The sequence below is a fragment of the Salvelinus fontinalis genome, unplaced genomic scaffold (genome assembly GCF_029448725.1).
Source record: "Salvelinus fontinalis isolate EN_2023a unplaced genomic scaffold, ASM2944872v1 scaffold_0001, whole genome shotgun sequence".
Lineage (NCBI taxonomy): Eukaryota > Metazoa > Chordata > Actinopteri > Salmoniformes > Salmonidae > Salvelinus > Salvelinus fontinalis.
Window position 1 is genome coordinate 299986 of NW_026600210.1, and position 13619 is coordinate 313604.

A 13619-nucleotide genomic window follows, 5' to 3' on the forward strand; every position below is an offset into this window, starting at 1 on the left:
GAGGACTTAGTGATGGGGCTGGGTAAGAGGAGGATGACTTAGTGATGGGGCTGGGTTAGAGGAGGAGGACTTAGTGATGGGGCTGGGTTAGAGGAGGAGGACTTAGTGATGGGGCTGGGTAAGAGGAGTATGATTTAGTGATGGGGCTGGGTTAGAGGAGGAGGACTTAGTGATGGGGCTGGGTAAGAGGAGGAGGACTTAGTGATGGGGCTGTGTTAGAGGAGGAGGACTTAGTGATGGGGCTGGGTTAGAGGAGGATGACTTAGTGATGGGGCTGGGTTAGAGGAGGATGACTTAGTGATGGGGCTGGGTAAGAGGAGGATGACTTAGTGATGGGGCTGGGTAAGAGGAGGAGGACTTAGTGATGGGGCTGGGTTAGAGGAGGATGACTTAGTGATGGGGCTGGGTAAGAGGAGGAGGACTTAGTGATGGGGCTGGGTAAGAGGAGGAGGACTTAGTGATGGGGCTGGGTAAGAGGAGGATGACTTAGTGATGGGGCTGGGTAAGAGGAGGAGGACTTAGTGATGGGGCTGGGTAAGAGGAGGATGACTTAGTGATGGGGCTGGGTAAGAGGAGAGTGACTTAGTGATGGGGCTGGGTAAGAGGAGGAGGACTTAGTGATGGGGCTGGGTAAGAGGAGGAGGACCTAGTGATGGGGCTGGGTAAGAGGAGGATGACTTAGTGATGGGGCTGGGTAAGAGGAGGATGACTTAGTGATGGGGCTGGGTAAGAGGAGGATGACTTAGTGATGGGGCTGGGTAAGAGGAGGATGACTTAGTGATGGGGCTGGGTAAGAGGAGGATGACTTAGTGATGGGGCTGGGTTAGAGGAGGAGGACTTAGTGATGGGGCTGGGTAAGAGGAGGATGACTTAGTGATGGGGCTGGGTAAGAGGAGGATGACTTAGTGATGGGGCTGGGTAAGAGGAGGAGGACTTAGTGATGGGGCTGGGTAAGAGGAGGATGACTTAGTGATGGGGCTGGGTAAGAGGAGAGTGACTTAGTGATGGGGCTGGGTAAGAGGAGGAGGACTTAGTGATGGGGCTGGGTAAGAGGAGGAGGACCTAGTGATGGGGCTGGGTAAGAGGAGGATGACTTAGTGATGGGGCTGGGTAAGAGGAGGATGACTTAGTGATGGGGCTGGGTAAGAGGAGGATGACTTAGTGATGGGGCTGGGTAAGAGGAGGATGACTTAGTGATGGGGCTGGGTAAGAGGAGGATGACTTAGTGATGGGGCTGGGTAAGATACACAGGCATACATACACACTCACATACCAGAACCCCCTGTGTGGAAGAATCAGTCCCCTGATTACAGGTTATAGGGGAATGGCAACCTGCTGCGTGTCCTTCACATCCTCATCACTCATTCTATGCCCAATCATCACTCACTCTGTGCCCCATCATCACTCACTCTGTGCCCCATCAGTCACCCTCTGCCCCATCATCTGTCACCCTGTGCCCATCATCTGTCACCCTGTGCCCATCATTAGTCACCCTCTGCCCATCACCAGTCACCCTGTGCCCATCACCAGTCACCCTGTGCCCATCATCAGTCACCCTGTGCCCATCACCAGTCACCCTCTGCCCATCACCAGTCACCCTGTGCCCTATCATCTGTCACCCTGTGCCCATCATCAGTCACCCTGTGCCCATCATCAGTCACCCTGTGCCCATCACCAGTCACCCTCTGCCCATCACCAGTCACCCTGTTCCCCATCATCAGTCACCCTGTTCCCCATCATCAGTCACCCTGTTCCCCATCATCAGTCACCCTGTGCCCATCATCAGTCACCCTGTGCCCATCATCAGTCACCCTGTGTCCCATCACCAGTCACTCTGTGCCCCATCATCAGTCACTCTGTGCCCCATCATCACTCACCCTGCTCCCCATCAGTCACTCTGTGCCCCATCATCAGTCACCCTGTGCCCCATCATCAGTCACCCTGTGCCCCATCATCAGTCACCCTGTTGCCCATCAGTCACTCTGTGCCCCATCATCAGTCACCCTGTTGCCCACCAGTCACCCTGTGCCCTATCATCAGTCACTCTGTGCCCCATCATCAGTCACTCTGTGCCCCATCATCACTCACCCTGCTCCCCATCAGTCACTCTGTGCCCCATCAGTCACTCTGTGCCCCATCATCAGTTACTCTTTTCCCCATCATCACTCACCCTGCTCCCCATCAGTCACCATGTGCCCCATCATCAGTCACCCTGTTCCCCATCAGTCACTCTGTGCCCCATCATCAGTCACTCTGTGCCCCATCATCAGTCACCATGTGCCCCATCATCAGTCACCATGTGCCCCATCATCAGTCACTCTGTGCCCCATCATCAGTCACTCTGTGCCCCGTCATCAGTCACTCTGTGCCCCATCCGTCACTCTGTGCCCCATCATCAGTTACTCTTTGCCCCATCATCACTCACCCTGCTCCCCATCAGTCACCATGTCCCCCATCATCAGTCACCCTGTTCCCCATCAGTCACTCTGTGCCCCATCATCAGTCACTCTGTGCCCCATCATCAGTCACCATGTGCCCCATCATCAGTCACCATGTGCCCCATCATCAGTCACTCTGTGCCCCATCATCAGTCACCATGTGCCCCATCATCAGTCACCATGTGCCCCATCATCAGTCACCATGTGCCCCATCATCAGTCACTCTGTGCCCCATCATCAGTCACTCTGTGCCCCATCATCAGTCACTCTGTGCCCCATCATCAGTCACCCTGTACCCCATCATCAGTCACCCTGCTCACCATCAGTCACTCTGTGCCCCATCATCAGTCACTCTGTGCCCCATCATCAGTCACCCTGCTCACCATCAGTCACTCTGTGCCCCATCATCAGTCACTCTGTGCCCCATCAGTCACTCTGTTCCCCATCACCAGTCACCCTGTGCCCCATCATCAGTCACCCTGCTCCCCATCAGTCACTCTGTGCCCCATCATCAGTCACTCTGTGCCCCATCATCAGTCATTCTGTTCCCCATCATCAGTCATTCTGTGCCCCATCATCAGTCACTCTGTGCCCCATCATCAGTCACTCTGTGCCCCATCATCAGTCACTCTGTGCCCCATCATCAGTCACTCTGTGCCCCATCATCAGTCACCATGTGCCCCATCATCAGTCACTCTGTGCCCCATCATCAGTCACTCTGTGCCCCATCATCAGTCACTCTGTGCCCCATCATCAGTCACTCTGTGCCCCATCATCAGTCACTCTGTGCCCCATCATCAGTCACTCTGTGCCCCATCATCAGTCACCCTGTACCCCATCATCAGTCACTCTGTGCCCCATCATCAGTCACTCTGTGCCCCATCATCAGTCACCCTGTACCCCATCATCAGTCACCCTGCTCATCATCAGTCACTCTGTGCCCCATCATCAGTCACTCTGTGCCCCATCATCAGTCACCCTGCTCACCATCAGTCACTCTGTGCCCCATCATCAGTCACTATGTGCCCCATCATCAGTCACTCTGTGCCCCATCATCAGTCACTCTGTTCCCCAATCACCAGTCACCCTGTGCCCTATCATCAGTCACCCTGTGCCCCATCATCAGTCACTCTGTGCCCCATCATCAGTCACTCTGTGCCCCATCATCAGTCACTCTGTGCCCCATCATCAGTCACTCTGTGCCCCATCATCAGTCACTCTGTGCCCCATCATCAGTCACTCTGTGCCCCATCATCAGTCACCATGTGCCCCATCATCAGTCACCATGTGCCCCATCATCAGTCACTCTGTGCCCCATCATCAGTCACTCTGTGCCCCATCATCAGTCACCATGTGCCCCATCATCAGTCACTCTGTGCCCCATCATCAGTCACCCTGTACCCCATCATCAGTCACCCTGCTCACCATCAGTCACTCTGTGCCCCATCATCAGTCACTCTGTGCCCCATCATCAGTCACTCTGTGCCCCATCATCAGTCACCCTGTGCCCCATCATCAGTCAGTCTGTGCCCCATCATCAGTCACCCTGTGCCCCATCATCAGTCACTCTGTGCCCCATCATCACTCACCCTGCTCCCCATCAGTCACTCTGTGCCCCATCATCAGTCACTCTGTGCCCCATCATCAGTCACTCTGTGCCCCATCATCAGTCACCATGTGCCCCATCATCAGTCACTCTGTGCCCCATCATCAGTCACTCTGTGCCCCATCATCAGTCACTCTGTGCCCCATCATCAGTCACTCTGTGCCCCATCATCAGTCACCCTGTGCCCCATCATCAGTCACCCTGTGCCCCATCATCAGTCACCCTGTGCCCCATCATCAGTCACCCTGTGCCCCATCATCAGTCACTCTGTGCCCCATCATCACTCACCCTGCTCCCCATCAGTCACTCTGTGCCCCATCATCAGTCACTCTGTGCCCCATCATCAGTCACTCTGTGCCCCATCATCAGTCACCATGTGTCCCATCATCAGTCACTCTGTGCCCCATCATCAGTCACTCTGTGCCCCATCATCAGTCACCCTGTGCCCCATCATCAGTCACTCTGTGCCCCATCATCAGTCACCCTGTGCCCCATCATCAGTCACCCTGTGCCCCATCATCAGTCACTCTGTGCCCCATCATCAGTCACTCTGTGCCCCATCATCAGTCACCCTGTGCCCCATCATCAGTCACTCTGTGCCCCATCATCACTCACCCTGCTCCCCATCAGTCACTCTGTGCCCCATCATCAGTCACTCTGTGCCCCATCATCAGTCACCATGTGCCCCATCATCAGTCACTCTGTGCCCCATCATCAGTCACCCTGTACCCCATCATCAGTCACCCTGCTCACCATCAGTCACTCTGTGCCCCATCATCAGTCACTCTGTGCCCCATCATCAGTCACCCTGTGCCCCATCATCAGTCACCCTGTACCCCATCATCAGTCACTCTATGCCCCGTCAGTCACCCTGTGCCCCATCATCAGTCACTCTGTGCCCCATCATCAGTCACTCTGTGCCCCATCATCAGTCACTCTGTGCCCCATCATCAGTCACTCTGTGCCCCATCATCAGTCACTCTGTGCCCCATCATCAGTCACCATGTGCCCCATCATCAGTCACTCTGTGCCCCATCATCAGTCACCCTGTACCCCATCATCAGTCACTCTGTGCCCCATCATCAGTCACTCTGTGCTTTCTGTACTGTATGTGATTGGCTGATGGTAACTCTATGTGTTTCTGTGCTGTATGTGATTGGCTGATGGTAACTATGTATTTCTGTACTGTATGTGATTGGCTGATGGTTACTCTATTTGTTTCTGTACTGTATGTGATTGGCTGATGGTAGCTCTATGTATTTCTGTACTGAATGTGATTGGCTGATGGTAACTATGTATGTCTGTACTGTATGTGATTGGCTGATGGTAACTCTATGTATTTCTGTACTGTGTGTGATTGGCTGATGGTTACTCTATTTGTTTCTGTACTGTATGTGATTGGCTGATGGTAACTCTATTTGTTTCTGTGCTGTATGTGATTGGCTGATGGTAACTATGTATTTCTGTACTGTATGTGATTGGCTGATGGTAACTCTATGTATTTCTGTACTGTATGTGATTGGCTGATAGTAACTCTATGTATTTCTGTACTGTATGTGATTGGCTGATGGTAGCTCTATGTATTTCTGTACTGTATGTGATTGGCTGATGGTAACTCTATGTATTTCTGTACTGAATGTGATTGGCTGATGGTAACTCTATGTATTGCTGTACTGTATGTGATTGGCTGATGGTAACTCTATGTATTTCTGTACTGTATGTGATTGGCTGATGGTAACTCTATGTATTTCTGTACTGAATGTGATTGGCTGATAGTAACTCTATGTATTTCTGTACTGTATGTGATTGGCTGATGGTAGCTCTATGTATTTCTGTACTGTATGTGATTGGCTGATGGTAACTCTATGTATTTCTGTACTGTATGTGATTGGCTGATAGCAACTCTATGTATTTCTGTACTGTATGTGATTGGCTGATGGTAACTCTATGTATTTCTGTACTGTATGTGATTGGCTGATGGTAACTCTATGTATTTCTGTACTGTATGTGATTGGCTGATGGTAACTCTATGTACCTGTATGTGATTGGCTGATGGTAACTCTATGCACCTGTATGTGATTGGCTGATGGTAACTCTATGTATTTCTGTACTGTATGTGAATGGCTGATAGCAACTCTATGTATTTCTGTACTGTATGTGATTGGCTGATGGTAACTCTATGTATTTCTGTACTGTATGTGATTGGCTGATAGCAACTCTATGTATTTCTGTACTGTATGTGATTGGCTGATGGTAACTCTATGTATTTCTGTACTGTATGTGATTGGCTGATAGCAACTCTATGTATTTCTGTACTGTATGTGATTGGCTGATGGTAACTCTATGCACCTGTATGTGATTGGCTGATGGTAACTCTATGCACCTGTATGTGATTGGCTGATGGTAACTCTATGCACCTGTATGTGATTGGCTGATGGTAACTCTATGTATTTCTGTACTGTATGTGATTGGCTGATGGTAACTCTATGTATTGCTGTACTGTATGTGATTGGCTGATGGTTACTCTATGTACCTGTATGTGATTGGCTGATGGTAACTCTATGTACCTGTATGTGATTGGCTGATGGTAACTCTATGTATTTCTGTACTGTATGTGATTGGCTGATGGTAACTCTATGTATTTCTGTACTGTATGTGATTGGCTGATGGTAACTCTATGTATTTCTGTACTGTATGTGATTGGCTGATGGTAACTCTATGTACCTGTATGTGATTGGCTGATGGTAGCTCTATGTATTTCTGTACTGTATGTGATTGGCTGATGGTAACTCTATGCACCTGTATGTGATTGGCTGATGGTAACTCTATGTACTGTATGTGATTGGCTGATGGTAACTCTATGTACCTGTATGTGATTGGCTGATGGTAACTCTATGTATTGCTGTACTGTATGTGATTGGCTGATGGTAACTCTATGTACCTGTATGTGATTGGCTGATGGTAACTCTATGTACCTGTATGTGATTGGCTGATGGTAACTCTATGCACCTGTATGTGATTGGCTGATGGTAACTCTATGTATTTCTGTACTGTATGTGATTGGCTGATGGTAACTCTATGTATTTCTGTACTGTATGTGATTGGCTGATGGTAACTCTATGTATTTCTGTACTGTATGTGATTGGCTGATGGTAACTCTATGCACCTGTATGTGATTGGCTGATGGTAACTCTATTTCCTGTTCTATTATTCCCAGGTGGTTTGGCTCCTCCCTCTAGAGGTCCCCAGACTCCAGACTCGTCTCCTGATGCCTCCCGCTTCCACCTCCGTCACCACTACACTACCGAGGTCAGAGTTATGGCCTGTTATGGCCTGTTATAGCCTGTTATAGCCTGTTATAGCCTCTTCCACCTCCGTCACCACTACACTACCGAGGTCAGAGTTATGGCCTGTTATGGCCTGTTATAGCCTCTTCCACCTCCGTCACCACTACACTACCGAGGTCAGAGTTATAGACTGTTATAGACTGTTATAGACTGTTATAGACTGTTATAGACTGTTATAGACTGTTATAGACTGTTATAGACTGTTATAGACTGTTATAGACTGTTATAGACTGTTATACTATAGCCTCTTCCACCTCCGTCACCACTACACTACCGAGGTCAGAGTTATGGCCTGTTATAGCCTGTTATAGCCTCTTCCACCTCCGTCACCACTACACTACCGAGGTCAGAGTTATAGCCTGTTATAGCCTGTTAGAGCCTCTTCCACCTCCGTCACCACTACACTACTGAGGTCAGAGTTATAGACTGTTATAGCCTGTTATAGCCTCTTCCACCTCCGTCACCACTACACTACTGAGGTCAGAGTTATAGCCTGTTATAGCCTCTTCCACCTCCGTCACCACTACACTACCGAGGTCAGAGTTATGGCCTGTTATAGCCTGTTATAGCCTGTTATAGCCTCTTCCACCTCCGTCACCACTACACTACTGAGGTCAGAGTTATAGACTGTTATAGCCTGTTATAGCCTCTTCCACCTCCGTCACCACTACACTACCGAGGTCAGAGTTATGGCCTGTTATAGCCTGTTATAGCCTCTTCCACCTCCGTCACCACTACACTACCGAGGTCAGAGTTATAGACTGTTATAGACTGTTATAGACTGTTATAGACTGTTATAGACTGTTATAGACTGTTATAGACTGTTATAGCCTGTTATAGCCTGTTATAGCCTGTTATAGCCTGTTATAGCCTCTTCCACCTCCGTCACCACTACACTACCGAGGTCAGAGTTATGGCCTGTTATAGCCTGTTATAGCCTCTTCCACCTCCGTCACCACTACACTACCGAGGTCAGAGTTATAGCCTGTTATAGCCTGTTAGAGCCTCTTCCACCTCCGTCACCACTACACTACTGAGGTCAGAGTTATAGCCTGTTATAGCCTCTTCCACCTCCGTCACCACTACACTACCGAGGTCAGAGTTATGGCCTGTTATAGCCTGTTATAGCCTGTTATAGCCTCTTCCACCTCCGTCACCACTTCACCACCGAGGTCAGAGTTATAGACTGTTATAGACTGTTATAGCCTGTTAGAGCCTCTTCCACCTCCGTCACCATTACACTACTGAGGTCAGAGTTATAGCCTGTTATAGCCTGTTATAGTCTGTAATAGCCTCTTCCACCTCCGTCACCACTACACTACTGAGGTCAGAGTTATAGACTGTTATAGCCTGTTATAGCTTCTTCCACCTCCGTCACCACTACGCTACTGATGTCAGAGTTATAGCCTGTTATAGCCTGTTATAGCCTCTTCCACATCCGTCACCACTACACTACTGATGTCAGAGTTATAGCTTGTTATAGACTGTTATAGCCTATTCCACCTCCATCACCACTACACTACTGAGGTCAGTGTTATAGACTGTTATAGACTGTTATAGACTGTTATAGACTGTTATAGACTGTTATAGCCTGTTATAGCCTGTTATAGACTGTTATAGCCTGTTATAGACTGTTATAGCCTCTTCCACCTCCGTCAACACTACACTACTGAGGTCAGTGTTATAGCCTGTTATAGCCTGTTATAGCCTCTTCCACCTCCGTCACCACTACACTACCGAGGTCAGTGTTATAGCCTGTTATAGCCTGTTATAGCCTCTTCCACCTCCGTCACCACTACACTACTGAGGTCAGAGTTATATACTGTTATAGCCTGTTATAGACTGTTATAGCCTGTTATAGCCTCTTCCACCTCCGTCACCACTACACTACCGAGGTCAGTGTTATAGCCTGTTATAGCCTCTTCCACCTCCGTCACCACTACACTACCGAGGTCAGTGTTATAGCCTGTTATAGTCTGTTATAGCCTCTTCCACCTCCATCACCACTACACTACCGAGGTCAGTGTTATAGCCTGTTATAGCCTGTTATAGCCTCTTCCACCTCGGTGACCACTACACTACCGAGGTCAGAGGTATAGACTGTTATAGACTGTTATAGCCTCTTCCACCTCCGTCACCACTACACTACTGAGGTCAGAGTTATAGCCTGTTATAGCCTGTTATAGCCTGTTATAGCCTCTTCAACCTCCGTCACCACTACACTACCGAGGTCAGAGTTATAGCCTGTTATAGCCTCTTCAACCTCCATCACCACTACACTACCGAGGTCAGAGTTATAGCCTGTTATAGCCTGTTATAGCCTCTTCCACCTCCGTCACCACTACACTACCGAGGTCAGAGTTATAGCCTGTTATAGCCTGTTATAGACTGTTATAGCCTCTTCCACCTCCGTCACCACTACACTACCGAGGTCAGTGTTATAGCCTGTTATAGCCTGTTATAGCCTCTTCCACCTCCGTCACCACTACACTACCGAGGTCAGTGTTATAGCCTGTTATAGCCTCTTCCACCTCCGTCACCACTACACTACCGAGGTCAGTGTTATAGCCTGTTATAGCCTCTTCCACCTCCGTCACCACTACACTACCGAGGTCAGTGTTATAGCCTGTTATAGCCTCTTCCACCTCCATCACCACTACACTACTGAGGTCAGAGTTATAGACTGTTATAGCCTGTTATAGACTGTTATCGCCTGTTATAGCCTGTTATAGCCTCTTCCACCTCCGTCACCACTACACTACCGAGGTCAGAGTTATAGCCTGTTATAGCCTGTTATAGCCTGTTACAGCCTCTTCCACCTCCGTCACCACTACACTACCGCGGTCAGTAGTCAACCGGTCAGTGAGTCAACTGTTCCTGGGTCTCTTATGTCTCCAGGTGTTGATGTCTAGCTGCTGTCGCTGTAAGACATGTGACTGTCTGGTGTACGATGAAGAGATCATGGCAGGATGGACGGCCGATGACTCCAACCTCAACACTACCTGTCCTTTCTGTGGCTCTTCCTTCCTGCCCTTCCTGACTGTACACATCAGGGACCTGAGACACAGGTGATAACACACTATACACACACACACACACTATACACACACACACACACTATACAGACACACACACACTATACACACACACACACTATACACACGCACACACACACTCTGTGGCCCTTCCTGACTGTACACATCAGGGACCTGAGACACAGGTGATAACACACTATACACACACACACACACACACACTCTGTGGCCCTTCCTGACTGTACACATCAGGGACCTGAGACACAGGTGATAACACACTATACACACACACACACACACACACTCTGTGGCCCTTCCTGACTGTACACATCAGGGACCTGAGACACAGGTGATAACACACTATACACACACACACACACTATACACACACACACACACTATACAGACACACACACACTATACACACACACACACTATACACACGCACACACACACTCTGTGGCCCTTCCTGACTGTACACATCAGGGACCTGAGACACAGGTGATAACACACTATACACACACACACACACTATACACACACACACACACTATACAGACACACACACACTATACACACACACACACTATACACACGCACACACACACTCTGTGGCCCTTCCTGACTGTACACATCAGGGACCTGAGACACAGGTGATAACACACTATACACACACACACACACACACACACACTACGACATACACACACACACACACACTACGACACACACACACACACACACTACGACACACACACTATACACACACACACACACTACGACACACACACACACACACACACACACTATACACACACACACACACACACACACACACACTATACACACACACACACACACACTACGACACACACATACACTACGACACACACACACACACTATGACACACACACACACACACTACGACACACACACACACACACACACACACACTATGACACACACACACACACTACGACACACACACACACACACACACTACGACACATACACATACACCTATTTCCAATGTTGTGAGGACTAATAACACACACACACACACACACACACACACTACGATACACACACACATACACACACCGCTGGTAGAAAAAGTACCGTATTGTCCTACTAGAGTAAAGATACCTTGATAGAAAGTGACTCAAGTAAAAGTTACCCAGTAAAATAAATCAAATTAAATTGTATTTCCCATGCTTGGTAAACAACAGATTAACTTCCTGACAGGCCCTACTTCCCAACAATGCAGAGAGAATAAATACACAATGAGTAAAGATAACTTGGGGTATCAGGACCCGAGTTGATGTGCAGGGGTAGAAGATAATTGAGGTAGATATGTACATATGTAACAGCAGTATACTGTAGGGTGAAGTAACTAGACAACAGGATAGATAACAAATAATTACCACAGCGTTATGTGATGAGTCAATAGAGTTAGTGCAACAACAGAAAAGGGGGGGGGGGGGGGTCAATGTAGATAGTTAAATAGTTAACCAAATAGCTACCCAGACTAACTATTTAGCCGTGTTATGGCTTGGGAGCTGTTCAGGGTCCTGTTGGTTCCAGACTTGGTGCTCCGGTACCGCTTGCCGTGCGGTAGCAGAGAGAACAGTCTATGACTTGGTTCCAGACTTGGTGCATTGGTACCGCTTGCCGTGCGGTAGCAGAGAGAACAGTCTATGACTTGGTTCCAGACTTGGTGCTCCGGTACCGCTTGCCGTGCTGTAGCAGAGAGAACAGTCTATGACTTGGTTCCAGACTTGGTGCTCCGGTGCCGCTTGCTGTGCGGTAGCAGAGAGAACAGTCTAAGCCTTGGGTGACTGGAGTCTTTGACCATTTTTAGGGCCTTCCTCTGACACCGCCTGGTGTAGAGGTCCTGGATGGCAGGAAGCTTGGCCCCAGTGATGTACTGGGCCGAACGCACTACCTTCTGTAGCGCCTTGCGGTCAGATGCCAAGCAGTTCCCATACCAGGCGGTGATGCAACCGGTCAAGATGCTCTCGATGGTGCAGCTGTATAACTTTTTGAGGATCTGAGGACCCATACCAAATCTATTCAGCCTACTGAGGGGGAAGAGGTGTTGTCGTGCCCTCTTCACTACTGTCTTGGTGTGTTTGGACCATGATAGTTCCTTAGTGATGTGGACACCGAGAAACTTGAAGCTCTCGACCCGCTCCACTACAGCCCCGTTGATGTGGATGGGGGTGTGCTTAGCCTTTCATTTCCTCTAGTCTACGATCAGCTCCTTTGTCTTGCTGACGTTGGATTACAGGCAACATTACATTTACATTTACATTTTAGTCATTTAGCAGACGCTCTTATCCAGAGCGACTTACAGTAGAGTGCATACATTTTATTACATTTTTACATACTGAGACAAGGATATCCCTACCGGCCAAACCCTCCCTAACCCGGACGACGCTATGCCAATTGTGCGTCGCCCCACGGACCTCCCGGTTGCCTCAACCTTCAACCTTCCGGTTGAGCCTGGGCGCGAACCCAGAGACCACTGCGCCACCCGGGAGGCCCAACATCCTCAGTGAACTATCACGGACTACAAAAGGGAAACCAAGCCGCGAGCTAAATACGATTCTATGCGCTCTCCGTAACTGATGCGATTTAGACTTTTAAACAGATTAAGAGATTAACAAGGCCGCAGGTCCAGACGGATTGTCTTGCTCAACGTCAGCAAGACAAAAGGAGCTGATCGTGGACTACAGGAAAAAGAGGGCCGAGCTGATGTGGTAAACTCCTCAATGCCATCGGATGAATCCGTTGATAGGATCGTCTCGAACGGAACTCATCCAGTTTATTCTCCAGTGATTGCACGTTGGCCAATAGAACGGAGGGGTAGAGGCGATTTAATCACTCTCCGACATAGTCTTGTCAGATATACCACACGCCGGCTTCTATAGCACAGTCTCCTCCTTCTTTAAGTGTCAGGGATTTGGGCCTAGTCTGCGATAATCAATATGTCTTTCACTTCCGACTCATTGAAGTAGAAGTCCTCATCCAAATGGAGGTTAGTGATGGCTGTTTAGATGTCTAGAAGCTCTTTTCGGTCCTAGGGAACTCCACCAATCAGGCACATGACAGCCTGCTTGGAGTTTGCCAAAAGGCACCTAAAGACTCTCAGATCATGAGAAACAAGATTCTCTGGTCTGATGTAACCAA

The 13619-nt window shown here is 48.9% G+C and overlaps 1 protein-coding gene across 3 annotated transcripts in view; it reads left to right on the forward strand.

Annotated features, from left to right (window-relative positions):
* The window catches only part of dennd4a (DENN/MADD domain containing 4A), a 182295-nt gene that overhangs the window by 143788 nt on the left and 24888 nt on the right, over positions 1 to 13619 (forward strand). For all 3 annotated transcript variants that reach the window (XM_055910129.1, XM_055910128.1, XM_055910130.1), the window contains 2 exons: positions 7262 to 7353; positions 10290 to 10459. In XM_055910129.1, coding sequence (XP_055766104.1) covers positions 7262 to 7353; positions 10290 to 10459 — 262 coding nt within the window. The remainder of the gene's footprint in view (positions 1 to 7261; positions 7354 to 10289; positions 10460 to 13619) is intronic.